We start from the raw sequence: 26,717 nt of genomic DNA, 5'->3' as shown, positions 1-26,717 counted from the left end.
CTTAGGAATAACTCTGATTGTGTGTATATTTTTTAAACAATGGTTTTATAAACATTTTATGGTTAAAATGGGTTGTTTTTAAAAAATTTAATTTTTTATGATTTTTGGGATGTCAAAGTCCTAGACCCCGAAATTAGCGTTTACACCCTACATGATTACGCCCCATATAGGGTGATGACGTGCCTAGGGCAGCACAGCAGAGTTGCATCCAAGCCCTAGATCGGGCACACCAGCCAAACCCAGCCCAGGAGGCTCCGCGCCCGCTGGCGCCCCCGGGAGCGGAACGCCCAGGCGAAAGGCTCGCGCCCGCCAAGTGACGCTCTTCGCTCCAAGACAAAAGTACGGCCAGGAGACAAACAGTGGGATCAGAGCATTAACGTCAGAGCCAATGAGAGCGCTCTGGCAGTTGAAGGCGCATGACCCTCCAATCAGCTCCTCTGATCCTGTCTCCCAAAAAAAAAAGCGATCCTCTCTGGTATGGACCAGACAGGGGCGCTAGGTATAAAAGGACGCATTCTCATACTAGCGAGGTAAGCTCCCCAACCAATCTAGAGAGAACAAACACAAACCCTAAAGCCATCCTAACTAGACCGTCGGAGCGTTCTCCCGGGAACTCCTCCCGGGAAGCGGCTGACGGCCCTTGTTCTTTGTGATTTGCAGTTACAACCAAGCAACCAAGAAGGTCCCATCCCAGAGTCAGAAGCGAGGTCTCATAAGAGCAAGGTACCATCATTTGGCGCCATCCATTTGTGAGACGAAGAACACAAACAAAAGCACGAAATCAAGCATCAATGGCGTCCAATGGTAGTGAGGGACGACCAGTTAGTCCCATACGTCCCATGGCGACGTTGGACGAAATGCCACCGCCTACAGCGACCAATAGGCCAGTTTTGGGCGAAGGAAGTTCTACAGCAGCCGCCGAAAATATTTTGCAACCGTTGTCTTCTCAGGAAAGAGCAACTCCTGTGGAGCTACTTTTACCCACACAGCTTCAGACGCCACCGTTCTTTGCACCACCGCGGCAACAGACGCGGACAGTCCACTCAACTACACCTCCATTGAGCCATATTTTCAACCTTTCACCGTCGTTTGTAACACCTACATCGTTCCAGACAACTGGTGGACAAAATTCCACAACGCTATTGCCACCATTGGCGCAAACCATGATGAACCGCTCACCACCCGTCTACCCAACGATCGGAGCATGGATTGGACCGGTTATTTCCCCTAACAACAGCTTACAACAGCTGATAATGATCAACCCTGTTACATCCATGCACCCTTTCTCCACTAGCCATCCCCTCCAGTTACCATTCCAACCATACCCCTTTTATGGACCAAGTCTAAGCTACCTTACGCCCCTACATTATGGAATGAGTTCGCAATACCAGCAACGGACGTCAACTGCTCCAAACCAGGATGGTTTTTCCCGGAGTGTAACATCTCCATTCGTTAAAGAGCTGCTGGATTACGAAATACCAAACACTGCGAAGCTCCCGACGCTTAAAACGTACAATGGAACCACCGACCCAGATAGCCACATTGATACGTATGAATGGACGATGACGTCGTTAAAACTTAACGAGAAGTTTTGGTGCACATACTTTCCGATGACGCTCGATGGCAACGCCGGCACGTGGTTCAAAACGCTACAACCGGGCAACATTTCAAACTTCGCTCAACTCAAATACCTCTTCCTCACCAACTTCATGCAGCTACGTAAGTACAAAGGCGATTCTCATTCAATTATAGGCTGCAAACAAAGGGAGGGGGAGACTGTTCGAGAATACTTTACAAGGTTCATAAACGCTATGCTGGATGTACCGGGGCATGACGAAGGGCTCATCGTTGGTGCTTTCACATGGGGACTCCTGCCTGGGCCTCTCTCCCAAAAACTCATGGGAAAGAAGCCTCTAACACGAGCTGAGTTGAAAGAAATAGTGCAGCGGTACCTACGGCAGGAAAAGGGTGAGGCAGCCAAGCAGGCCTACTTGAAGGCTATGGCAACTAGACATCACTACCCGACCCACGCGGACTTCTGGGGAGGAGGAAGACACTATGGCCAAGCAAGAAGACCATCACCACGTTTCTGACCATTTATTAAAGACGACAGACGGGTTCGCCGCCCAGAAGTATATGCAGTGTCTGAGAACAGCAGCCAGCCAATTCGTCAAAGAGTCGGTACTGTGAGTACCACAAAAGCAAAACGCATGATACAGCTAGTTGTTCGGTGCTAAAGAAGGAGATGGAGGAGAAACAAGTTAAGGGAGACCTGGTGGAAGTGGCGCGAAACCTACGCGCCAAATTCGATGCTGAGAACGCCAAGGGTCCATCCCACGAAGGAGTTCAGCCCAAGGAGATTTTCATGATATGCAAGAAAAGAAGTAGGGAGGAACAGCAAGGAGAGCAAATCATTGTTAAACCGTCAGCACGCGCGCTCACGTTCTCCATACAGGATCCTCGGCCAGACAGTTGGAAGGGCGACAACCCCCTGATAATACAGGCATCCATCAAAGACGTGACTATCCATAGGGTCTATGTCGACACCGGGAGCTCAGCAGACATCATCTATGAGCATTGCTTCCGGCATCTCCCGGATCGCTGGAAAGACAATTTGCAACCTACGACGGGTAGGCTGGTGGGATTCACCGTCCAAAGCCTGTGGCCATTGGGCACGATCCACCTCCCTTTAACAATCACTAGCCACGACAAGCAGCGGAAGAAGACCGCCCTGATAGACTTTGTGGTCATTCGACACTCGGCGGAACACAACATCATCTTGGGGAGGACTGCCCTCTTAAATCTAGGAGCCGTACCTTCAACCATGCATGGGATCATGAAATTCGACACACCAAAGGGCGAAGCCACGATCTTAGCCACCCCACCCAGAGAATTGCGGTGCTATACGGTTATGAAGCCAACAGAAATAACCAAAGGGCCCAAGAGGCCCAGGGGCAATCCGGCAAAAGGGAAGGAGGTAATCAATGAGGGATATCCCGATCAGCTGATCGATGTTGGAACCGACCTCCCAAGCCACACAAGAAGAGCACTGGTCGACCTGCTCAAACGCTACAAACATGTATTTGCTTGGACCCCCACGGATATGGTGGGGGTAGAAAGGAAGGTCATCGAACATAAGTTGATGATCAAACCGGGGGTAAAAGAGGTTAAGCAGAAGAAAAGGGTACAAGGAGAAGACCGTAACAGGGAGATCAATGCAGAAGTGTCTAAGATGACGGAGGCCGGAATAGTAAGGGAGGCGATTTTCCCAACATGGATTGCAAACCTAGTTATGGTCCGTAAGCAGGACGGGTCGTGGCGCATGTGCATCGACTTTTCTGATCTAAACAAGGCATGTCATAAGGATTGCTACCCACTCCCGGAAATCGATCAGAAGGTAGAGTCGCTACAGGGATACAAGCTAAAATGCTTCTTGGATGCATACAAAGGGTATCACCAGATATTGATGAGCAAAGAAGACGAAGAGAAAACAGCCTTCTATACAGACCATGGAACGTTCTGCTACACCAAGATGCATTTCGGGTTAAAGAACGCAGGGGCGACATACCAACGGCTAGTCGACTCGATATTCGCCAAGCAAATTGGAAGGAATATTGAGGTATATGTAGATGATATGGTGATCAAGATCCCAAATGAAGAAAAGATGCTGCAAGACATCGAAGAGACTTTTAAAACATTAGAGGTAACCAAGATGAAACTAAACCCAGCCAAATGCAAGTTTGGAGTGGAAGAAGGGCAATTCTTGGGCTACTAGGTTACTAGACAAGGCGTCCAGCCCAGCCCGACCAAGGTCAACGAGTTCATCGAGACGCCAACCCCAAACTCTCTTAGAGATGCACAAGGTCTGAACGGGAAGCTCACAACTCTAAGTAGGTTCATCTCGAATTCTGCCGACAAGGCTATGCCACTGTTCCACACCTTAAAGGGATGCATTGAGAAAAACAATTTCCAATGGACGAACGAAGCTGAGAAGGCGCTCCAGAGAATCAAGGAAGCACTGCACAAGCTGCCGACTCTGGCAACCCCCATCCCGGGAGAAACATTACAAGTATATCTATCGACGTCAGGTGAAGCGATATCATCAGTATTGGCTGTGGAGAAGGAAGGAGAGCAGAGACCGATATACTTTGTTAGCGGAGCGCTGCAAGGACCAGAACTCAACTATCCCACGCTGGAAAAATTGGTGTTGGCACTCATCTACGCTGCGAGACGATTAAGGCGATACTTCCAGGTACATCAAATCGAGGTACTCACAAGCTACCCCATTAAACAGATCTTGCTTAAGCCAGAGACGTCGGGTCGGCTGGCCAAGTGGGCAATTGAACTGGGAGAGAACGACATAAACTACCGCCCAAGAACAAGTATCAAAGGGTAGGCGTTGGCTGATTTCTTACTAGAAATTCCTAACGGAGGGAATCTGGCGAAAGAAAAGGTGTGGGTAGTTGAAGAGGCCCCTACCGGCGATGGTTCATGGACCCTGTACATGGACGGAGCATCCAGCAGGAAAGGCTCAGGGGCAGGGCTGATCCTGACTAGTCCAGAAGGAGAAGAGGTAACCTACGACCTCCGTTTCGACTTCCATACATCAAACAACAAGGCGGAGTATGAGGCACTTCTTGCAGGATTGCGACTCGCCAAACAGATGGGTGCGAAAGCTGTAACAACGCTAACCGACTCAAGGTTAGCAGCGAACCAAGTCAATGGGAGTTTTGAGGTAAGAGACCAAAGAATGGGAAGGTATGTAAAGATGGTAAAGCAACTGGTAGGGTCGTTTGGCCAATTTACAATCAAGCAGATACCTAAAAGTGAAAATAAGAGGGCAGACGCTTTGAGCAAGCTAGTGTCCACTTGTTTCGACCACCTGTCAAAGAAAGTTTTAGTGGAGGTGCTCCGGGAGAGAAGCATTGATGAAGAGTAGGTGAACATCCTGACCCCCGCCGGACCCACATGGATGACGGCATTCCGGGAATACCTCCAGAGAGGGGTGTTGCCGGACGACCATGACGAAGCCAGAAAAATACGTATAAAGGCGCCCTCATACACAATGGTGAACGGGGAGTTGTACAAGAAGGGGTTCACGTCTCCATGGCTAAAATGTGTAGATCAAGCCAAGGGGAGAGAGATATTGCAAGAAGCACACTCAGGGCAGGAGGGCGCACACGAAGGAGCGAGGGCTTTGACAGGAAAGGTGCTACGAATGGGGGTATACTGGCCAACGATACATTAAGATGCAGTAGAAGTAACAAAGAAATGTGGGGAGTGTCAGTCTTACGCCCCAGTCCAGGCGGAACCCCCGATGCCGCTAAGCAACATATCCAGCCTGTGGCCTTTCTACCAGTGGGGCATAGACATAGTGGGTCCATTCCCAGAAGCACCAGGGAAACTAAAGTATATGGTGGTAGCCGTGGATTACTTCACAAAGTGGATTGAAGCTGAACCATTGGCATGCATATCTGGGAGGCACATGATAAAATTTGTGTGGAAAAACATCATGACAAGATTTGCAACACCTAAGGTTCTCATCAGTGACAATGGTTTGCAATTCGCTGCGAACCCGTTCAGAGAATGGTGCACTGCCAAAGGGATAAGCCAACGCTTCACATCGGTGGCACACCCTCAAGCGAACGGTCAAACGGAGGTGTCCAACCGAACCATTGTCAATGGGATCAAAAAGAGGTTGGGCAAAGCAAAAGGGAATTGGGCAGAGGAGATACCAATGGTGCTATGGTCATACAGGACCACACCACGGAAAAGCACAAGGGAAACCCCTTTCAGCTTGACATATGGGACTGAAGCCATGCTCCCCATGGAAGTGGCAGTGAATATGCTAAGGGTGGCCAACCAAGATGAGGAAAGCAACGTACAAGGCCTGAGGATAAACTTAGATATCCTAGAGGAGAAACACGAAGATTCGAGAGCACGCCAAGCTACGTATAAACATGCAACAGAAAGGTATTACAACCAAATGGTAAAGGAGAAGGCCTTCAAAGTGGGCGAGTATGTTTTGAGGAAAAATGAGGCCAGTCGGGCACAGCCCCAGGGAAAGCTGGGACCAACGTGGGAAGGCCCATACAGGGTCACAGAGGCAAACAGGAATGGGGCATATGCGTTAGAGATGATGGAAGGAAGGCCCATTCCAAGAACATGGAATGCTAGGAACCTAAAGAAATATTTTTTCTAAGGAAGAGGAAAGATGTAACTCTAGTTGGTTGATATCCCATTGAGTATATTGCACCTTAGAGGTACTTAGAGTACATTTATCCATGCTAAGTGACATGAGAATTGATACTCAGTGTATTCCTATGTTTAAAGATGTAACGTCCGTAGATCCGGGCAAGTCAATTTAGAGGCAATATGGGTCGAAAACGACTTTTAGGCAAAAGATTATTTAGAATAAATAATTTTAACCAAGCTATAGTATATTTCACAAGGTTTTCGTACATATAAAGAACGCCGAAATCAGAGTTATAACGAAGAAGTTATGGCCCGTCGAAGTTTTACGGCAAAACCGACACGGCACCGGGAAGCGTAAAAAGTGAATTTATGATAGAAGACTTTTTAGCCTTAGTTATCTAAACCAAAGTCGTAGATTATGTTAAAATGAGAAAATCCGTAAAAAGAACGCCCAAATCTGACTTCGTATGAGGAAGTTATGATTTTTCAAAGTTTCAGCTTAGTAGTGTACAGCCCGAAACTCGAATTTTAGTTCGAGCGGTTTTTGGCTTACGCGAACTAAATGAGAGTTAAAGATATCAATAATAGGAACTCAATAGTAAAAAGATGGATGAAAACGGAGTTCGTATGAAAGAGTTACGAATTCTTCGCGGTCATTTAACAGTCTAAACGCCTCCTACTGTTAAATTTATGATCGGTCGAGAATTAGCCAACGGAGCCAAAATGAAAGTTGTAGATATTATTTTTACCTACGCATGGATATAAAGAACATCGAAAATGGAGATAGTATGAGATAGATATAGACGAAGCTTAGTCGCTACTTTTCAAGCGCGGCGAATTCGATACAGTTTTGTAAATCCGAAATAGAATGAGAATTAGCCAACGAGGTCTAAATGAGCGTTGAAGATCTCATTAATAGGAACTCAACGGTAAAAAGACAGAAAAAATGGAGCTCGTATGCGAAAGTTATGGACGAAGCTTAGTCCCTACTTTTCGAGCGCGGCGAATTCGATACAGTTTTATAAATCCGAGATAGAATGAGAATTAGCTAACGAGGTCTAAACGAAAGTTGAAGATCTCATTAATAGGATCTCAACGGTAAAAAGATAGACAAAAACGGAGCTCGTATGCAAAAGTTACGGACGAAGCTTAGAGGCTACTTTACTATAAAACTCTTATAAATACAAGGGTAAACTCCTCATATTTTCTTCACACCATAAGCCTCTCTTTCTCTCTCTAACTTCTCTCTAGCCTCCCTAAACCCATCCCAAGTCTACGGAACCTCCCTATCACGAGAACAAAGCCCCGGAGCGCCCGACGGCTCCGAGAAGAAAAGCTTTCGGCTCGGAAACGCTGCTCCAACGAAGCCCGGTTTTTAATAAAAACTCATTGTAAGTGAGTTATGCCTATAGTATATTTAATATAGATTTTATTTAATTATAGTAACATTATTAGGACCTTAAAACAATTATTTGGGCTATTATTATGAGTTATATTGACTGTTATTTAACGCTTATATAATAGTAATAATAGCTAGACTATTAATTAGTCGCGATTATCATTAGACTAAACCCTAGTGGTATCGATACTAGGTTTTATCGAAGAATTATCGTTTTGAGAGTATCGAAGCGCTGTCCGAGTTCGGAATCACCACCTAATCAGGTGAGTGCATAGTCCCTTTCATCTTACACATAGATATGAAGTATTTAATATAAACTACGTGCTATGTGTGCATATTATCTGAATACTTGCTGTCTATGTTGGATGAACGTTTTATACATGTTTTAAAGGATTTAAAATGTATACGTATTTTATATATAAGAATATGTGGGGTATGATGATGGGTAGATAGATGATGAGAGATAGAAGATGACGTGAGTATACATTGGCAGCTATAAACTTAGTGCCTATGGGACAAACACCGGTAGCTATGGACTTAGTACATGTCAGACGTTGGTAGCTATGGATTTAGTACCTGTTAGAAATTGGTAGCTATGGACTTAGTACCTATTAGTTAGACACTGGTAGCTATGGATTTAGTACCTGTAGGAATTGGTAGCTATGGACTTAGTACCTGTTGAACGCTGGTAGCTATGGATTTAGTACCCGATGAGTAGGATATAGCAGCTATGGAATTAGTGCTTTACGAACTAACATCGGCAGCTATGGATTTAGTGCCAGTCCTATAACCCTGGAAGTAAGGGACTTCGGAATAAACAAATGCAGGATAGGCGACTCTTAGGGTAAATCCTTAAGAGTAAAGAAGATAACGGGGATGGGTAATGTGGTTAATTGTTTGATGATTAAACATAACAATTATATTATTGTGGGTTGAAAACCCTATGTACTCACCAGGTTTCCCAACCTGAGCCACTCAGTTTATGTATATCACAGGTGTTGATATGAAGTCACTTTACACTGAGAGATTTAAAGAGATGTAGATCACTAGTGTAAATAAATGTAAGTTCTGTTTATGCTTATGTTTCTGTATTAACGATGACATCCCAAACGTTTTAAGATGAATAAAAATACGTTTCTTCGAAAATGTTTTAATAACGTATTTATCGTGTTTTTCTGGGAACAAATTCCGCAACCTTTTTATAAAATGAAGTACTCTGATTTTTATAAAGCATAAACAAAATCGGTCTTTTTTGGCCGTGATTTTGGGGATGTCACAGTTGGTATCAGAGCATTAGTTTAAGTGATATAGGAATATGGATTTATTTCTAGACTTAAACTTAGAATGCTAAGCGATGATTGTCAGTTGTGAGCACTAGCTTATTTTAGGAATGATGCCTAAATTGCTTTTATGTGCTAAATGCTTTGTGCATGATATGTTGTTATTTGTTCGGATCTATGGTCTGTTGCCGACCGGATCTGGAAGCCTTATATGTTTAGGATTCTAAGCGTTTAACTACGATATTAGAACTAGCATATAAACGTTTCGGGGTGATAAGGATGATTTAAGACGTCAATCCTAAATTAAGATCTAGATTCACCTTATTCGGTGTATAGATCAAGATGGCAAGAACCCGTAGCGGAAACGTAAACGCAAATGGGAACAGGAACCAACCCCCAGTGGTTCAGCAAATACCTGTTGTAGAAGAAGTTGCGCCTGATCCAGTCACCATGGCTGGAGTTCAAGCCATGATTCGGGCTATGTTGGCTGAACAAAGGGAAGAAATGAGACAAATGTTGAATAGGGACGAACCTACCGTACATGTTGAACCGACAGAGCCAGTTCCCGAGCAATCAGAGGAAGGGAACTACAGCCGCCAAGTGAGTCAAGTAGGGACTCAAGGTGAGCAAAGGGATGGACCTGAAGGGAGAAACAACAAGGATGGGCGGATATACAAGAATTTCTTGGGTGTGAAACCCCCAAGTATCTCAGGAAGCCCGAAGCCGGTTGAGATTATGGAATGGATCTCTGAGATGGAGATGGTGTTTGAGAGCTGCAGCTGTAATGAGAAACAGAAGACTGTCTTCACAGTAAGACAGCTGAAAGCTGGAGTCTTGAGCTGGTGGAAGCTATTGACAGATACGATGCCACGAGGAGAAGCCTTAAGGATGTCGTGGGAAGAGTTTTTGGAGCAGTTGAAAATGCAGTACTGCTCGGAGGTAGATCTGATAGACCTAAACAACGAGTTTCAGAACCTGAAGAAAGAGAAGATGAGTATTGACGAGTATGCCACCGCATTCACCGAAAGGATGAAGCTATTCCCCTACTTGGTGCCTACTGAACTCTCCAAGATTGATAGGTTTGCTAACGGACTGCCCATTGACTTTGGCCCAATGGTCAAAATGGCAACTACTTTGAAAGCAGCTGTTAGGGCAGCTAAGAACGTAGAGGCCCAGATAAGAGAAAAAGGTCTAGAAAAAGATAAGGTAGGAGAGAAGCGGAAGTTTGAAGGATCCGAACAAGGAAAGCAAATTCTCAAAGCTTGGAGGAGCAGATGGAGGTGAAGCAAGATGGTGTGATAGATGCAAGAAGAAGCATGGTGGAAAGTGCAACGAAGAAGTGACTTGTTACAAGTGTGGGAGGACTGGTCACTATTCCAAAGACTGCACGCATAATGACAAAGTATGTTATGGATGTGGAGGCAAGGGGCACATGTCCAAAGACTGCCCAAGGAAAAAAAATAAAGCAGCAAGACTAGAAACGCCACTAAGGCCGAGGGCATTTCACATGATCCTTGACGAGGCAGAGAACCATGCAAGGAATCAAGAATGAGGACTTCTTACCCGAAGATCGGATTATGCAGTAGTCATAGTTTCGTACGATGTAGTCTAGTAGAGGCATAGTCTAGGGTGAACTTGAACACCTATGTAATAGTTTCAAGAAATAATGAAATCTTCGTTTTGTTATCTGGTGTGTGAAATTGTTGTGTGATTTGCTGCATGGTGACTTGGGAGACTGCGAGACGATACTTGGGACGAGTATGAGTAGGTGTGAATGGTAGTAGAGGCCTATACTACCGGAAGCACAGGACTCACACTTGGATCAGGGAAAGTCACAAGGATTACCAAGAAGCTAGTAACTGATTCTGTTTTTTTTCAAGTATGTCATTACCATCGTTTCGATAATGACTAAAAAGATTGTTAATTTCCGACCCTAGTGGTCGTACCGAATTGAGTCCGACAACGATGAGTATGTTGCGTGGTTCAGGGAACCAAGTTCGATGTAGCGTCCGACAAAAACCAAACAATTGAAATCAAAGCGATCAATAGAAGTATCGCGTTCGTTGTTAAAGAAGTTGGTAGCCAGAAACGCTACATGTTAAAGTGTGATTATATCACATTAGAACATGAAGGAAGGCATAGTCTATTTTAGAATTTAACTCTAAGAGACCTAAGTCTAAACGTGCATCACATGATGGTAGGTCATAATTTGAAGTCTAGCCTGAGGTAGAGAGCAGGTGCACGATCGAGTACTGCTTACAGTTAATGAGTCTAAGAGATAGACTTGAAGGAATATAGAAGTTATAATTATTACCTAGGATGAAGAGATGACGTATGGAGTCATTATACGAGCCCTGTTTCGTTGATGATTCCGGGACGTAATCATCCTAAGGGGGAGATAATTGTAACGCCCGTAGATCCGGGCAAGTCAATTTAGAGGCAATATGGGTCGAAAACGACTTTTCGGCAAAAGATTATTTAGAATAAATAATTTTAACCAAGTTATAGTATATGTCAAAAGGTTTCCGTACATATAAAGAACGCCGAAATCTGAGTTATAACGAAGAAGTTATGGCCCGTCGAAGTTTTACGGCAAAACCGGCACGGCACCGGGAAGCGTAAAACGTGAATTTATGATAGAAGACTTTTTAGCCTTAGTTATCTAAACCAAAGTCGTAGAGTATGTTAAAATGAGAACATCTGTAAAAAGAACGCCCAAATCTGACTTCGTATGAGGAAGTTATGATTTTTCAAAGTTTCAGCTTAGTAGTGTACAGCCCGAAACTCGAATTTTAGTTCGAGCGGTTTTTGGCTTACGCGAACTAAATGAGAGTTAAAGATCTCAATAATAGGAACTCAATAGTAAAAAGATGGATGAAAACGGAGTTCGTATGAAAGAGTTACGAATTCTTCGCGGTCATTTAACAGTCTAAACGCCTCCTACTGTTAAATTTATGATCGGTCGAGAATTAGCCGACGGAGCCAAAATGAAAGTTGTAGATATTATTTTTACCTACGCATGGATATAAAGAACGTCGAAAACGGAGATAGTATGAGATAGATATAGACGAAGCTTAGTCGCTACTTTTCGAGCGCGGCGAATTCGATACAGTTTTGTAAATCCGAAATAGAATGAGAATTAGCCAACGAGGTCTAAATGAGAGTTGAAGATCTCATTAATAGGAACTTAACGGTAAAAAGACAGACAAAAATGGAGCTTGTATGCGAAAGTTATGGACGAAGCTTAGTCCCTACTTTTCGAGCGCGGCGAATTCGATACAGTTTTGTAAATCCGAGATAGAATGAGAATTAGCTAACGAGGTCTAAACGAAAGTTGAAGATCTCATTAATAGGATCTCAACGGTAAAAAGACAGACAAAAACGGAGCTCGTATGCAAAAGTTACGGACGAAGCTTAGAGGCTACTTTACTATAAAACTCTTATAAATACAAGGGTGAACTCCTCATATTTTCTTCACACCATAAGCCTCTCTTTCTCTCTCTAACTTCTCTCTAGCCTCCCTAAACCCCTCCCAAGTCTACAGAACCTCCCTATCACGAGAACAAAGCCCCGGAGCGCCCGACGGCTCCGAGAAGAAAAGCGCTGCTCCAACGAAGCCCGGTTTTTAATAAAAACTCATTGTAAGTGAGTTATGCCTATACTATATTTAATATAGATTTTATTTAATTATAGTAACATTATTAGGACCTTAAAACAATTATTTGGGCTATTATTATGAGTTATATTGACTGTTATTTAACGCTTATATAATAGTAATAATAGCTAGACTATTAATTAGTCGCGATTATCATTAGACTAAACCCTAGTGGTATCGATACTAGGTTTTATCGAAAAAATATCGTTTTGAGAGTATCGAAGCGCTGTCCGAGTTCGGAATCACCACCTAATCAGGTGAGTGCATAGTCCATTTCATCTTACACATAGATATGAAGTATTTTATATAAACTACGTGCTATGTGTGCATATTATGTGAATACTTGTTGTCTATGTTGGATGAACGTTTTATACATGTTTTAAAGGATTTAAACTGTATACGTATTTTATATATACGAATATGTGGGGTATGATGATGGGTAGATAGATGATGAGAGATAGAAGATGACGTGAGTATACATTGGCAGCTATAGACTTAGTGCCTATGGGACAAACACCGGTAGCTATGGACTTAATACATGTCAGACGTTGGTAGCTATGGATTTAGTACCTGTTAGAAATTGGTAGCTATGGACTTAGTACCTATTAGTTAGACACTGGTAGCTATGGATTTAGTACCTGTAGGAAATGGTAGCTATGGACTTAGTACCTGTTGAACGCTGGTAGCTATGGATTTAGTACCCGATGAGTAGGATATAGCAGCTATGGAATTAGTGCTTTACGAACTAACATCGACAGCTATGGATTTAGTGCCAGTCCTATAACCCTGGAAGTAAGGGACTTCGGAATAAACAAATGCAGGATAGACGACTCTTAGGTTAAATCCTTAAGAGTAAAGAAGATAACGGGGATGGGTAATGGGGTTAATTGTTTGATGATTAAACATAACAATTATATTATTGTGGGTTGAAAACCCTATGTACTCACCAGGTTTCCCAACCTGACCCACTCAGTTTATGTATATCACAGGTGTTGATATGAAGTCACTTTACACTGAGAGACTTAAAGAGATGTAGATCACTAGTGTAAATAAATGTAAGTTCTGTTTACGCTTATGTTTCTGTATTAACGATGACATCCCAAACGTTTTAAGATGAATAAAAATGCGTTTCTTCGAAAATGTTTTAATAACATATTTATCGTGTTTTTCTGGGAACAAATTCCGCAACCTTTTTTATAAAATGATGTACTCTAATTTTTATAAAGCATAAACAAAATCGGTCTTTTCTGGCCGTGATTTTGGGGATGTCACAAAAGACATGAGTTTAGTACTCGACATATATAAAATTTCATGCATAAGTGACATGAGCTTAATACTCAGTGTATTTAAAAAACCCGCGGTTAAATAGTAATGCAATTGTTGATTTCTCATACTTAGTGTAATAATCTCCAACGATTGAATGATGAGTGCTAAGCGCACTCAATGCAAACACTTAGCGTGTCAATAATAACAAACAAGGCAAAATATTTGGCACATCTTGAGCAATAGGCGATAAACGAATAAGCCAAGCACAAAACACAAAAGGAGATAATAGATAATGCTTAGTGCATATCAAACACATACATATAAAAGAAAAAAACATTGTTCTGGGTAATTCAACCATTGCAAAGCAAAACACATAGACTAAACAAAACAAGGAAATATTATGGCCTCGAACCATCACCAACAGACTTATCACCAACCACATCCCCCTCCACAACATCATCCGCACTCACTTTCCCAGCCAACCCGTTAGAAACTTCCCTATCATCTGCCACCTCATCAACATCGCCACCTGCAACACCTGCTCGACAATCACCACTAGCACCACAATCTTTACCATTCCCTCCCACACCAATGACATTCACAAGCACCATTTCACGACTCGCAGCATCCTCAGGAGTGCCCTCTAAACCAAAAGAACACAACTCTCGCAAACCATCAATACCCATCTCTCCCAGACCCAACAGACCTGCGTGATCCATACTAGCAAAGGATAAGAGAGCATCACTTACGCTAACCACAGGCCCGACAGACAGCGAACTAGCACCCGCCTCCCCACTTTCACCACCACTTAAAGTTTTCTGGATAGATTCAACCCCGGCTACATATGCAGCATGGTGGATAAGACTGATAGCATTGGTAAAGTCAGGATGCTCTATCAGCTTATCAACGATACGCACAACACCAATTTGTAGCAGCCAATCCAAATCTCAACGAACAGCACACACATCTGCTTGCAGCGATGACACAAGCTTGTCACGGTCAACGACATCACGCTCGAGACTTTCAACCTGGATCATTAAACGTTCATTCATTTGAGTGAGAGAATCAACATTGGCCTCTAATGCAGCCCATAGCCTCATCAAGAACATTCTTCTTAGACGCCAACGACTCACATTTCTTTTCAGTTGAGCAAAGATCGTCGCCAAGCTCACCCAGGCGGTGCTCCAGGCTTGCCACACGCGACCCGCAGGTGGCATTAGCGGCCTCCATCTCACCAAGGCTATGGATGCACCGGGAACCTGCAACAAGATAGAACATCGCTTACGCCACAGCATAAGCCATGTTGTGAGAAAGGGCAGGGCTACCCATCGCATCCATATCCCCCACTGCAGCTGGAGAGAAGGCATGGCGCGAGAACTCCAAGGCATTGGCACGAACAGAAAGACGAGAATCGTTGCGAAGATCCCAAGATGGCACAAAAACCACCGACCTAGAAGCACCATCAGTGGAAACTGTAACTGGCCTAGGGGGGGGGGGCTGAAGCCTTTTGGGGAAGAAAGCTTGGAGGGGACAAACGGAACACTTGGAGATGGGATTGAAGAAAAATCTGAAAGAACGGGCTATTCAGACGCCCTATAGACTCCCTCAGACTTTTGCACGTCATCATCGGGAATCACAACCACGCCAGCGGAGGTGGAGTTCACTGGCGTGGAACTCATCGAGCTCAGCAGGCGAGAAAAGCTGTGCCTAGTATGCACCCTATTGGGGGCGGGAGGAGCGCCAGTCACCGGCTCACCCATCGCCTGCATAGCCTTCCGTTTCGCCTGCATCCGCCGAACGTCAGCAATAATACCCTCTTTGCTATCCACACAGTCCTCCGGGTAAGAGGAAGGAACACCGACCGTTGGCATAACAGAGGAAATTGGGCGGGCAAACAACGGATCTCCCCCAGGCACCGACGAGCCCGTTGGAGGGACAGGAGGAGTAGGGGTGTTGAGATGATCTGCCCGACAAGGAGGGGGAAGACGCTCGAACAGATCCACCTCTTGAAACTCCAGTTTGTCTCGATAGCGTTTACGCAGTACCTCATCCATGGATAAGGAAGACTTAACACCTAAAGAAAAGTAGAATGAAATGCAAGTCACATGGAGACGGTTAAGAGAAACACCAAAAGTAAAGTAAAGAGAGAAACAGGGCGAATGCGACACTCACCATCAACGACGGAGTAGAACACCGCCATCTTGCCACGCCGCCTCCAGGAGGGGCTCATCCCTACCCCGGACAGGATCGCTTCGGAGTAATCTTCAGCGGTTACTTGCACATTTTTCAGGTAATCGGAGACTTCTTGATTATGATGAAAGAGCTTGGGGACAGTATCGGTGAAAGCATTGGCACGGTAACGACCATTCCCAACCAGTTCCTGATTCACCCACAACCACTTGTCTTGCCAATTTTTGGGGGTACGCCCATCAAGAACTAGGGCATGCCCCCCTCGCCGGGCTGAAAAAGTACACTTATCACTGGTAAGGCAGAACCAGAAAAAGAACTTGAAAACGAAATAGTCTGGAACATACCCATTGGCTCTACAGATCATCTCGAAGGCAACCGCTTTGTTGACAGCGTTAGGGGTCAACATCTGAAGACTACAGTCATCCTTCTGAAGAACCTCCTCTTGGAAATCTGTCAAAGGCAATCGTATACCAGCATCTAGGGTTTTTTGGAAAACTGCAATTTTTCCAGGGGGGGGGAGAAGAGATACTAGAGCCAGCAGAGGGAAATTCCACACCTTCTAAGGAGGATAAGCCATACATGACCTCCAATTTCGGTACTCGGCAGAAGAAGGACGATCCCAGGAAGATTAGCCATGAGAGGGAAAGAAGAATGAACATGAAGAGAAAAGAAGAATAGAGGAAGCAAAAGAAACTGTGCAAAGACCCTCTTAAAGAAGAAGAAGAGGCGGGACATTTAAATGACTGATGTGATGATGTAACTACCAACAGTCAGACGTAGTCACGTCACCATTAAAAACGGAGCGGCGGGTAAAGAAAAACGAGCACGCGTCATTCAGTTAAGTCCAGAACGCCGTAACTAGTGCTGTAACGCTACGGCTACTAGACTGGGGGACTTGATGGCGTGCCTAGGGCAGCACAGCGGAGTTGCATCCAAGCCCTAGAACGGGCACACTAGCCAGACCCAGCCCAGCAGGCTCAGCGCCCGCTGGCGCCCCCGGGAGCGGAATGCCCAGGCGAAAGGCTCGCGCCCGCCAAGTGACGCTCTTCGCTCCAAGAAAAAAGTACAACCAGGAGACAAACAGTGGGATCAGAGCATTACCGTCAGAGCCAATGAGAGCGCTCTGGCAGTTGAAGGCGCATGACCCTCCAATCAGCGCCTCTTATCCTATCTCCACAAAAAAAAAAGTGATCCTGTCTGGTACGGACCAGACAGGGGCACTAGGTATAAAAGGATGCATTCTCATACTAGCGAGGTAAGCTCCCCAACCAATCTAGAGAGAACAAACACAAACCCTAAAGCCATCCTAACTTGATCGTCGGAGCGTTCTCCCGGGAACTCCTCCCGGGAAGCGGCTTACGGCCCTTATTCTTTGTGATCTTGCAGTTACAACCAAGCAACCAAGAAGGTCCCATCCCAGAGTCAGAAGCGAGGTCTCATCAAGAGCAAGGTTCCATCATAGGTCATTAAGTCCCCACGTCCAAGTAATGAGTTACGCCATGCTTAAATTGGCTAGCTACGCCCCGCGTAGAGCCACTATTTCAAAAATAATTATTTTTTAAGACATGAAGAATATACCTGAGAATCGGGTGTTACATTGCACACATTGTAAATGGATAAATTGTCCAATAACATGGAAAGGGCAGTATACAAGTGGTCATCCTGGATCACATTCTTTGGTTTTAGCGGTTGTTGCTTCCCAATATTTATGTATTTGTCATGCATTTTTCGAGGTTGCGGGTTGTAACAACGACATCAATGTTCTTGATCAGTCACTAATATTCGACGACCTTTTGTCAGGAAAGGTATTGAATACTCAGTGGATGGAAACAAATACAAGTTTGGGTATTACCTTAAAAATTGAATATATCCTCTGTATTCGACATTTGTGAAGGCATTCTGACACCCAGTTAAAGCAAAACATAAGTTATTCAATAGAAGACAAGAATGAGCACATAAGGGTGTGAAACGTGCTTTTGGAGTTCAAAGTCAAAGGGACACATAGTTGAACATGCGACACGACCATTAGACTTAGAAACTCTATGATATATTTTGTATCCATGTATCATAATGTGTAACATGGTAATAGAAGATAAATGAAAAAATATTGCACACTATATACCAGTGTCGTAAAACTCATCGAGTACTCCCTACTCGGCCCCTTATCAAGGTGAATTATAGAATTCGAGTACTCCCAGATCGACCACTTACTAAAGCGAGTAGTGTTGTAAAACCCGACTAACTCGGTGATTAATGTGTATAATATATTTAATAATTTATTATATAACACACAGTGATTATTTCTACATATATATATATATATATATATATATATATATATATATATATATATATATATATATATATATCTTAAATTTTCAGTAATTATTCATGAAGTGAAACCATTATGTGTTTTTTTAGTTTTTATGTATTCACATGTATCTGATTTTGTTATATATTTCAATCAACTTATAATTTTAGCTTATGATTTTGACATATATAATTTCCTTAAAAATCTTTATACATGAATTACCGAATCCGAGTACTCCCTGACTACTCGCTACTCGGTAGTCGGCTGAGCGGGTACAGAGTAGCGGGTTCTACAACCTTGCTATATACCAACAAAGCCTAGACACAATCAATTTCAACCGGAAACAACAAAATATTTGCATATAGTGGTTGACATTCAAGACGCAAATAAATACAAACAAATTCGAGAAGACTTGATAGGTTATATCTTCAATGGTAACGATGATTAATAGCATTGTTTAGGAAATATAAAGTATGTATTTTTTTGTCTTGTAACTTTTTAAAAAAAAATCGATGTTATGTCTAATTTAAACGCTATGTTTTTTTTTAAGTTTTTAAATATTATGTTTTACAAAATATATTTGTTTTAATAAATAAAAAAACTCAAAAGAAAAAATATATATAACATGGAAATTAGTGGGTGTTATAACATGCTCTTAACAGGGTGATTATTTCCTCAATTTGTGTTATAACACACTATGTATGACGTGGCATATGAGGTGATACAAAAATGATATTATAACATGTTGTCCATACCTAATGTTCTTATAGATATCAATGTGCCAATGTTATCCACAATAGGTTGTTTCAATCACCAAAAGTATAATAACAATTGTGCTTGATCATTTTATCTCATAATCCTTGATTATATGTTTCCTTGTGTATCATATCATGTGTATTTACTGGAAATGGAAAAAAGAATGAATCATAAAGATAGACGTATGGGTGATAGAAGCAATGGAATTTGAGACATGACATAAGGGGGTTAAAGAAATTCAAATGAAGGGATTGATCTTGATAGAAACCATTCACGGTGTGCAACTTAGTCATACTCATGATACGTGGATTTAGGGTTTGAGTGGTGATATCACGTTCACAATAAGTGCAATTAGAAATTTATAGATGATAATATGTTGCCAAACGGGTTGATTGAAATTAGATGAAACAAGTACTTACCTAGAAAAGTCAACTTATTCTATTGGAAATGTAGATTGAATAAACTTCCAACTTACTCTTTGTAATGAATGGAGATTTTTAGTGAAATGGTGTGATCTTGATATGCCAATGTAACAGGGTATAACGTATCACACGTAAAACAAGATCATTTACTAATTAATCAACAAGGATTTGATTATAGCAAACTTACATCACATCACATCAATTTGAACAAAAAATAATAAAACAATTTTAATTTGTTGTCAAGAAAACTAACCATTAACTCATCACGTCTCGATAACCGAAGACGAGTTAGAAGAAACCAAGTCAAAGGAGTCATTCCGCGGTGACATCTCCTCAGCTCCATCTATGTCGTCGATCATTTTCACAACATGTTCCATGGTAGGGCGTTGATCCAGTGCACCTGAGGTACACGATAAAGCAATGTGCATCAGCTGGACCATCTCTTCTTCAATATCCTTGTATCTCATCAGCTCCAAATCAAACACCTCCGCCGTCCATTCTTCTCTCGCCACCGACTGAACCCACCGTGGCAGGTCCAGAACCCCACTACCGTCCACCATGGATGGGCATTTTCCGGAGAGAAGCTCCATTAACAGGACACCGAAAGAGTAGATGTCGGATTTTTGAGTGGGCTTACTACGGTTGTTGCCGGCCGATGATAGTTCAGGTGCACGGTAGCCGGCGGATCTTGGGGCGGCAGTTGGAGGGGTGAAGGAGGAGAGACCGCAGTCGGAGACGCAGGCGTTGCCGGATTTGTCGAGGAGGATGTTCGTGGATTTGATGTTGCCGTGGATGATTTTAACGGAGGTGCCGGTGGTGTGAATGAAAGCCAGGCCTCTGGCTGCTCCGGCTGCTATCTTCAGCCTTGTTGACCAGTCCAATGGCGTTCTTCCTGGGCCCCTGTTTCCTATTTCATACATAGTAAATAAAATAGATTATTGAATTTTATTTTCCTTTTATTTTGTATTCATCGAATATATTATTGTGAACCCAAAAAACTGTTCCTATTCTCTTCGTGATGTTGAGTTTTTATTTTTGGGATTCAGGCGTTCAGCCACATCGGTTTTGGATGAATAAACAATAAATATAGGATAAAATATATGAATTTTACTGAAGTTAAAATACATAGAAACATTGAAATATATTAACTTAATTTTGAGAATATATAAAACAAACCACACAAAAGAAAACTAATATGGATTATTTTTTTGGAAAATAGCAATCAAACCAATAACTTATATACGTGTTATAAAAATGATATCAATGTTCATTTCTGTTGATTCTTTAAAACGTTTGATGTTTCAGTAATGATTTTTAATTTACTGTTATTTTTTTTCATTAAGTCGGAATAACGTATAACAAAATAGTGACAAAAAGAGAGTGTGTGACTGAGAGTGTGTGGGGACACAGAAATAAAAAAGTGAAAGACGAGGGGTCGTAAGGGATAAATCACCAAAATTGGTGACTTAGAGAAACGAACAACAGAGTTTGCAACTGGCCCCCCGAAGATTTTGTAATTAACTCTTTCATACGGCCACTATAAAAAAAAGTTATCTGTTGACCCCTCCTAAATAAGTAATTAACGGACAGAATGCTTCCATTTTAAAACTTCACCAAATTTAAAATTTTAACAAAGACAGACATAATCATACCAACACCATTGGATCGAATCGTATCGAAATGAGGAAAAGTCCAAAAGTAATACTAACATGGATACTTTTAAAAGCAAAATAATAATAATAATAACAAACTATGTATAATCACCAAAATACAATGCATTGAAGTTGTATGTTAAAATTTGAAAAACTTAATAGTTTTTTGTTGCTAAACATGAAAAAACTATAATAGTTTTTTTTTAAATATAAAATAAAAGATATGAATAACTATAGTTCATTGTTGTAACATTTCTATGAAGTTGAAAAGAATCAAACATATAAACTTATTGGCTAAGAGTTTACTTAAAAATTACTTTTCTATTCTATCTATGGTTGTCATGATAAATTGTTAACAATAACATGAGTGAAATTAAAATGGTTAATTATTGTAGTAAGAAATTATATATATATATATATATATATATATATATATATATATATATATATATATATATATATATATATATATATATATATATATATATATGTATAATCATTGTCATATAATTTTTCTTCGTTTGGAAGGTTCATTAATTTCTCAAGCGAACTTTAATTAATTACTTATCGTCTTTATTTGTTTTTTACTTTTTCTGAACGTGGACCAGTTTAACTCAGTACAAAGTACAAACATTAAAACATTAAAAATATTTATAATTTATCTTAATAACAACAAAATAAAAATCACAATCGACAGCTAACTAACAAGGACCATAAGTCATAACCAACACTTCCCTTTCATGACAAATATTTTCTATAAATATGAATTATATTATTTTTATTAAAAAATAAATATATGTTATGATCAACCATTACGTAAATAATTATCTTGTTTCAATTTTTAGTACAAAATAATTAACATAAACGTTTTGGATGTTTGTGTATATTCTCAACGTAAAACAAAATTTTAACGGAGAAATAACGTACCGTGAAGAAGCCAGAACAAGTTGCCGTTAGTCATGTAATCGTAGACAAGCAATTTTTCATCTTTTGCAAAATAATAAGCTTTCAAACTAACGACGTTAGGATGCCGTAAACTCCCTAAAACCTCCATCTGCTGTTCAAATTCACGTTTACCACCAGTCACCACCTCCTTCAGCCGCTTAACCGCCACCACATGCCCGTCATCCAACACCGCCTTGTACGCCGTCCCTAACCCACCTTTACCCAACATCTCCGCCGACGCTCTCAACAAATCCTCCAGTTCAAACCTCCTCGCTCCATCAAAAAACACCATTCTACCCTTCTCAAACGAACTCACCGGCGGAGTTGGGTACACTGTCTTCTCCACTTGCTGAACGTTCTTCGTCTCGTTTGTCGATTCTTCGCCGGATTTCTGACAGAAGTAGCAGTACAGTAGTAACGACACTAATGCCAGTACCAAAACATCTCCGATTATAATGGCTATAACGGCGAGAGTACTTATCTTGTTATTTCCAGATTTTTTATTACCAGGCACTGCCGCAGTCCAAGGCAGGGAGGTCGGAGATGACGACACATCAGAGGGTATTTCGGGTTCCTTGCATCGGAGAAGTGGGAATCCGCATAAAACCGGGTTGTTTAAGAAAACGGAATCGGAGAACCCCGAAAGACTTGCAGGTATTTCGCCGGAAACGTTGTTCATTGAAATATTGAAGTCCTGTAAACTCGATAAATTCAGAAACCGAATCGAACCCGAAAACTGGTTTTCCTCTAGACGTAAAGTCAACAATTGAGTCAAACGATTGAGTGTAGCCGGGATTCTACCGGAGAGGTTGTTATGGGACAGATCGAGACGGAATAGAGAGGGTAACAATGGCGGGAACTCGCCGGAGATCTGATTATAAGATAGGAAAAGCAGTTTCAGAGAATTGAGATTGGAGAGATCGGGAATGGGACCGACAAGACGGTTGCGTTTCAGAGAGAGGACACGAAGCTTAACGAGGGAGGTGAGTGAGTCGAATCGTCCATGTAGATTAAGGTCTTCAAGGACGAGTCCGGTGACTCGGTTATGGAGGCATGAGACGCCGTAGAAACCTGAGGACCTGTCACATGGGTCCGATGAGTTTTTCCAGGAGGAGAGCTTGTTTGAGATGTCTGAGGACGATTTGAACGACAGTAATGGAGCTAGGTCTGGGTGGTTGCTAGGTGGCGGAGTGGCATGGAGGAGAGAGAGGTGGAGAAGGAAGAAGAAGAAGAAGAGGAAGATAGATAGTATGGTATGCAGATGCGACGGCGGTGGTGCCGCCATTGTTCCGTGTGAGAGAGAACCGGCAGAGGGAAGTGGAAGGTGTATATGTACGGCGGAGAATGGTAACGACAATTGGTTATATTAACGGTGATGCTCCATCGTTGTCCTATATGTCACCTTTGGACATTTATGTTCTTCTATTTGGTCCATGAACATCATCGATTCTTTTATCATTTTTGAAGTAAAGTAAAAGCTTTTTAAACAGTTCAATTTAATAAAACTATTTTTTAAATAAACACTTAAGTGCTATAAAAGATTAGTTAGTTCATTAATCACCAAATTTTTATTTAATTCAAAACCCTAATTATAAGTTTTAAACTTAGATTTTGAAAATAAATTCATAAAAATAAAATTAGTTGCATTTATATTTTTAACATGTAGTTAATCTTTTTGTAACCGTTTTCATATGATGGTATTTTTACAAGGCTTTCAAGTTCGGGGGTTGGGGTTGGGGTAGGATGGGTTTTAGAAGTTTACAAGACTACATTTATTCTAGTTGGCATCCCTAAATATGAATCAATCAACTATTAATTTGATTTGCATTATAACTAAAGTACATAATGAATTAGGTATGATTATTAGAGCATTTTCTGAGGTTAAATATTAATTATCAACCTTAAATCTAGCATTTTACCATTGAAGTGAACTGCTTTTACGATCAATAATACAAAAAAGGGGGGAAGAAGAAGATGTTAGATTCTACTAAATGTTTTTTTAAGATTTATGTTTAGTACAGTTAACCTCATTTAATTAATAATGTTTCAGAGTTGAAGAATTGGTTAGTTTGGTATTTTCCTCCAGCTTTTCGTTTTAAATTTATAAAAGTATCTGTTTTAACATTTTGTTAGCATTTTTATGTGATATTCGCTATTTTAATAGAGTTCACGTAATTCTTCAAATTTAAAGCATTTAGGTTTATTATCGACCTTTTTTGTTCAAAAAAAAAATGGCATGCTTGGCATTAATAATGTACTTGCAATTGAATTTAGCTAACCAGGAACGAAAAAGAGGCATTGTTTTTTTTAAATTTTGATCGAATAAGTTTAGGAGGGTCCAAGCTAATTATCATATACATATTTGGACCCAAAAAAGTGAAAGCCTGTCTTTTATAATAAATTACACTAGTACATGACTAACAACAAAGACCAAAAACTGAAAAACACCAAATTGGATCTATTGAAAATCTTCTCGTTTCATGATCTTTCAAAACGTTGTTAATTAAGACTAGTTTAAGCATGTGCATTTTCAAATAAGTTAGATATTTGGCAAAATAAATCCGTACTCAATCTAAAATATATCATCGCATATACTTATACGATTATACCCAACAATCCTCTTACGCTTGTATAATATCAGTAACAACTAATATCCAAAGTTTAAATCAGTAAACAAACAACCAAAAAATTATATTTTTCAAATTCGATTATTTGAATATATGAATAATCTTTTTCTCTCTTTCCACCTTTTTCTTTTCCTTTTTCTTTCTCAAAATCGTATATTGTCTCCATGTCCAAATGGCTTTATTGATATTATAAAATCTCTATTTGCTTTTATTAACGAAAACAAACTTATATTTGACTCTTCTTCCTCCCTAGAGCTTTCATCAATATACCAAAAACACACACAAATATATATATATATATATATATATATATATATATATATATATATATATATATATATATATATATATATATATATATATATATATATATATATATATATATATATTACAAAAATGCATAAAAAATATACTTAGAGATCATAATTTTTTTTTTTTTTTAAGTTTATATTCTTAAAAATCGCAGATTATATTATAAATTCACTGATTTTTTTTTATATAAAAACCAAAAAAATAAATAAAATAAGATAAAAACTCGATTTTTTAACTTTTTTTTAGCGAATAAAAATGGCAGCTTTTTCTTCAAATTCAATTTTTTAATTTTTTTTTTTTACTTTATAGGTACAAAAATCGCAGCTTTTTCTTCAAATTTGCTGAATTTTTTTTTTTTTGAAAAAATACAAAAAAAAAAAGAAAAACGATTTTTTTTCAGTGATTTTGTAAAAATATTTGCGATTTTTTGGTAAAAAAAGTCAAAGAAAATATTTGCGATTTTCTTTAGGGTTTGCACCTTATTTAAAGGACTTTATGTCCTTCTCCTAGCCTCTTATTCCCCAAGAGAGTTACAGAAAACCCTAATTTCGTGTGAGGCTTCATTATTGAGGAGATTGGAGCTTGGAAGAGGAAATTGGTGGGAAAGAGCTTGAGGATTTAAAGGCTTGCTGCAAAGGAGTGGTGTAAATCCAGGATCTAATTCAGTTGGAGCTTATATTGGAGGTAATAATCTGTTGCTTGGGTTCTTTTGCATCTAGATCTATTATCATTTGAAGTTTTGGGGCATTTTTGGTATGATTAAGAGCTATTTCGAGTTAGAGGCTTAGATATGAGGTTGCTACTTCAGATCTAGGCTTGTGATGGTCCATAATGTCATAAAGTTTCAGTCATTGAGTTGTTGGTGAAGCCCCTTTGTCCAAAACCCAAGCCCTAGTGTGTTTTGGGCCTAAATCTCCATGGTTTCACGTCAAGTTTGCAACTTTATGTGAGGGTTAGATTGTAGAAAGGTGGATCTATGGATTTAAGCCTCTGCATGGAGCGAATAGCTTCTGAATGGGTTGAGAACTAGAGAGACTCGGCGAGTTACATGGGTGTACTCGACGAGTTGTATGAACATGTGCATGGACTCGGCGAGTTGGAAGAACAACTCGGCGAGTCTGTTAAAGATTGCTTTGGACTCGATGAGTTTGTACTTGGACTTGGCGAGTCTGGTCATAGAACCCAACCTCTTTTGGTTAAATCCTTGAATTAAGTGAGTCGGTTGGCGACTCAGTAAGTCGGACAGGATGGAACTCAGAGATCGTTGGACTCGACGAGTCTTGGGGCGACTCGGCATGTTAAGTTGTGTAATGAGAGTTTTCTGGGTATGGGAACTCAGCGAGTCGACGGGGTGACTCAGCGAGTAGAGTCAACCAGGAAGGTTGACTTTGAGTGAGGACTTTGACTTTGACCAAGAGTTGACCAGTTTGACTCCCAATGGTATTTTGGTATTTATGGAATTCGTTCTTTGGTAGTGTTCTGTGGTGGGGTTGTGTCGGTGGTCGGAGCAGCTTGGTCTTATCTCTTCAGTCGGCAATTTCAGGTGAGTTATCCTCACTATATTGACAGGGTTTATGGCACCAAGGTCGGTCCTTTATCGGTTAGAAATCCGGGAGCTTGTTATGTTATTGCTTTGCTAGATCTGCATCCTGGTATTTAGGATGGCGTTATGTGAGTGACTTGGTTAAGGTCGGTACCCGATATATA

General features: G+C 41.0%; 3 protein-coding genes across 3 annotated transcripts; 2 read left to right on the top strand and 1 right to left on the bottom strand.

Annotated features, from left to right (window-relative positions):
* The first annotated feature begins 2,245 nt into the window (after positions 1-2,245).
* Positions 2,246-3,775, top strand: LOC145039325 (uncharacterized). The gene has a single exon (XM_078987395.1). The coding sequence runs from the start codon at positions 2,246-2,248 to the stop codon at positions 3,773-3,775; it is 1,530 nt and encodes a 509-aa protein (XP_078843521.1).
* Positions 3,776-3,922: 147 nt separating this feature from the next.
* Positions 3,923-4,939, top strand: LOC145039324 (uncharacterized). Its single transcript, XM_078987394.1, has 2 exons — positions 3,923-4,252; positions 4,397-4,939. Exons 1-2 carry the CDS (start codon positions 3,923-3,925, stop codon positions 4,937-4,939), a joined length of 873 nt encoding a protein of 290 aa, XP_078843520.1.
* A 14,658-nt stretch (positions 4,940-19,597) lies between these two features.
* On the bottom strand, positions 19,598-23,499 carry LOC145041330 (putative leucine-rich repeat receptor-like protein kinase At1g68400). Its single transcript, XM_078989349.1, has 2 exons — positions 22,054-23,499; positions 19,598-20,381 (listed from the first exon to the last, which is right to left on the bottom strand). Exons 1-2 carry the CDS (start codon positions 23,354-23,356, stop codon positions 19,738-19,740), a joined length of 1,947 nt encoding a protein of 648 aa, XP_078845475.1. The 5' UTR covers positions 23,357-23,499; the 3' UTR covers positions 19,598-19,737.
* Positions 23,500-26,717: the final 3,218 nt, after the last annotated feature.

The sequence above is a fragment of the Lactuca saligna genome, chromosome 4 (genome assembly GCF_052625555.1).
Source record: "Lactuca saligna cultivar CGN05327 chromosome 4, ASM5262555v1, whole genome shotgun sequence".
NCBI lineage: Eukaryota > Viridiplantae > Streptophyta > Magnoliopsida > Asterales > Asteraceae > Lactuca > Lactuca saligna.
This window is presented reverse-complemented; position numbering and strand designations above follow the sequence as displayed.

Excerpts from the sequence above, each read along its gene's own strand:
- LOC145039324 (XM_078987394.1), top strand. The coding sequence starts at position 3,923 with ATGCCACTGTTCCACACCTTAAAGGGATGCATTGAGAAAAACAATTTC. Across the intron at positions 4,253-4,396 it reads GATTAAGGCGATACTTCCAG|GCGTTGGCTGATTTCTTACT; the intron begins GTACATCAAATC and ends ATCAAAGGGTAG.
- LOC145041330 (XM_078989349.1), bottom strand. The coding sequence starts at position 23,356 with ATGGCGGCACCACCGCCGTCGCATCTGCATACCATACTATCTATCTTC. Across the intron at positions 20,382-22,053 it reads CTTGTTCTGGCTTCTTCACG|GAAACAGGGGCCCAGGAAGA; the intron begins GTACGTTATTTC and ends TGTATGAAATAG.
- LOC145039325 (XM_078987395.1), top strand. The coding sequence starts at position 2,246 with ATGGAGGAGAAACAAGTTAAGGGAGACCTGGTGGAAGTGGCGCGAAAC.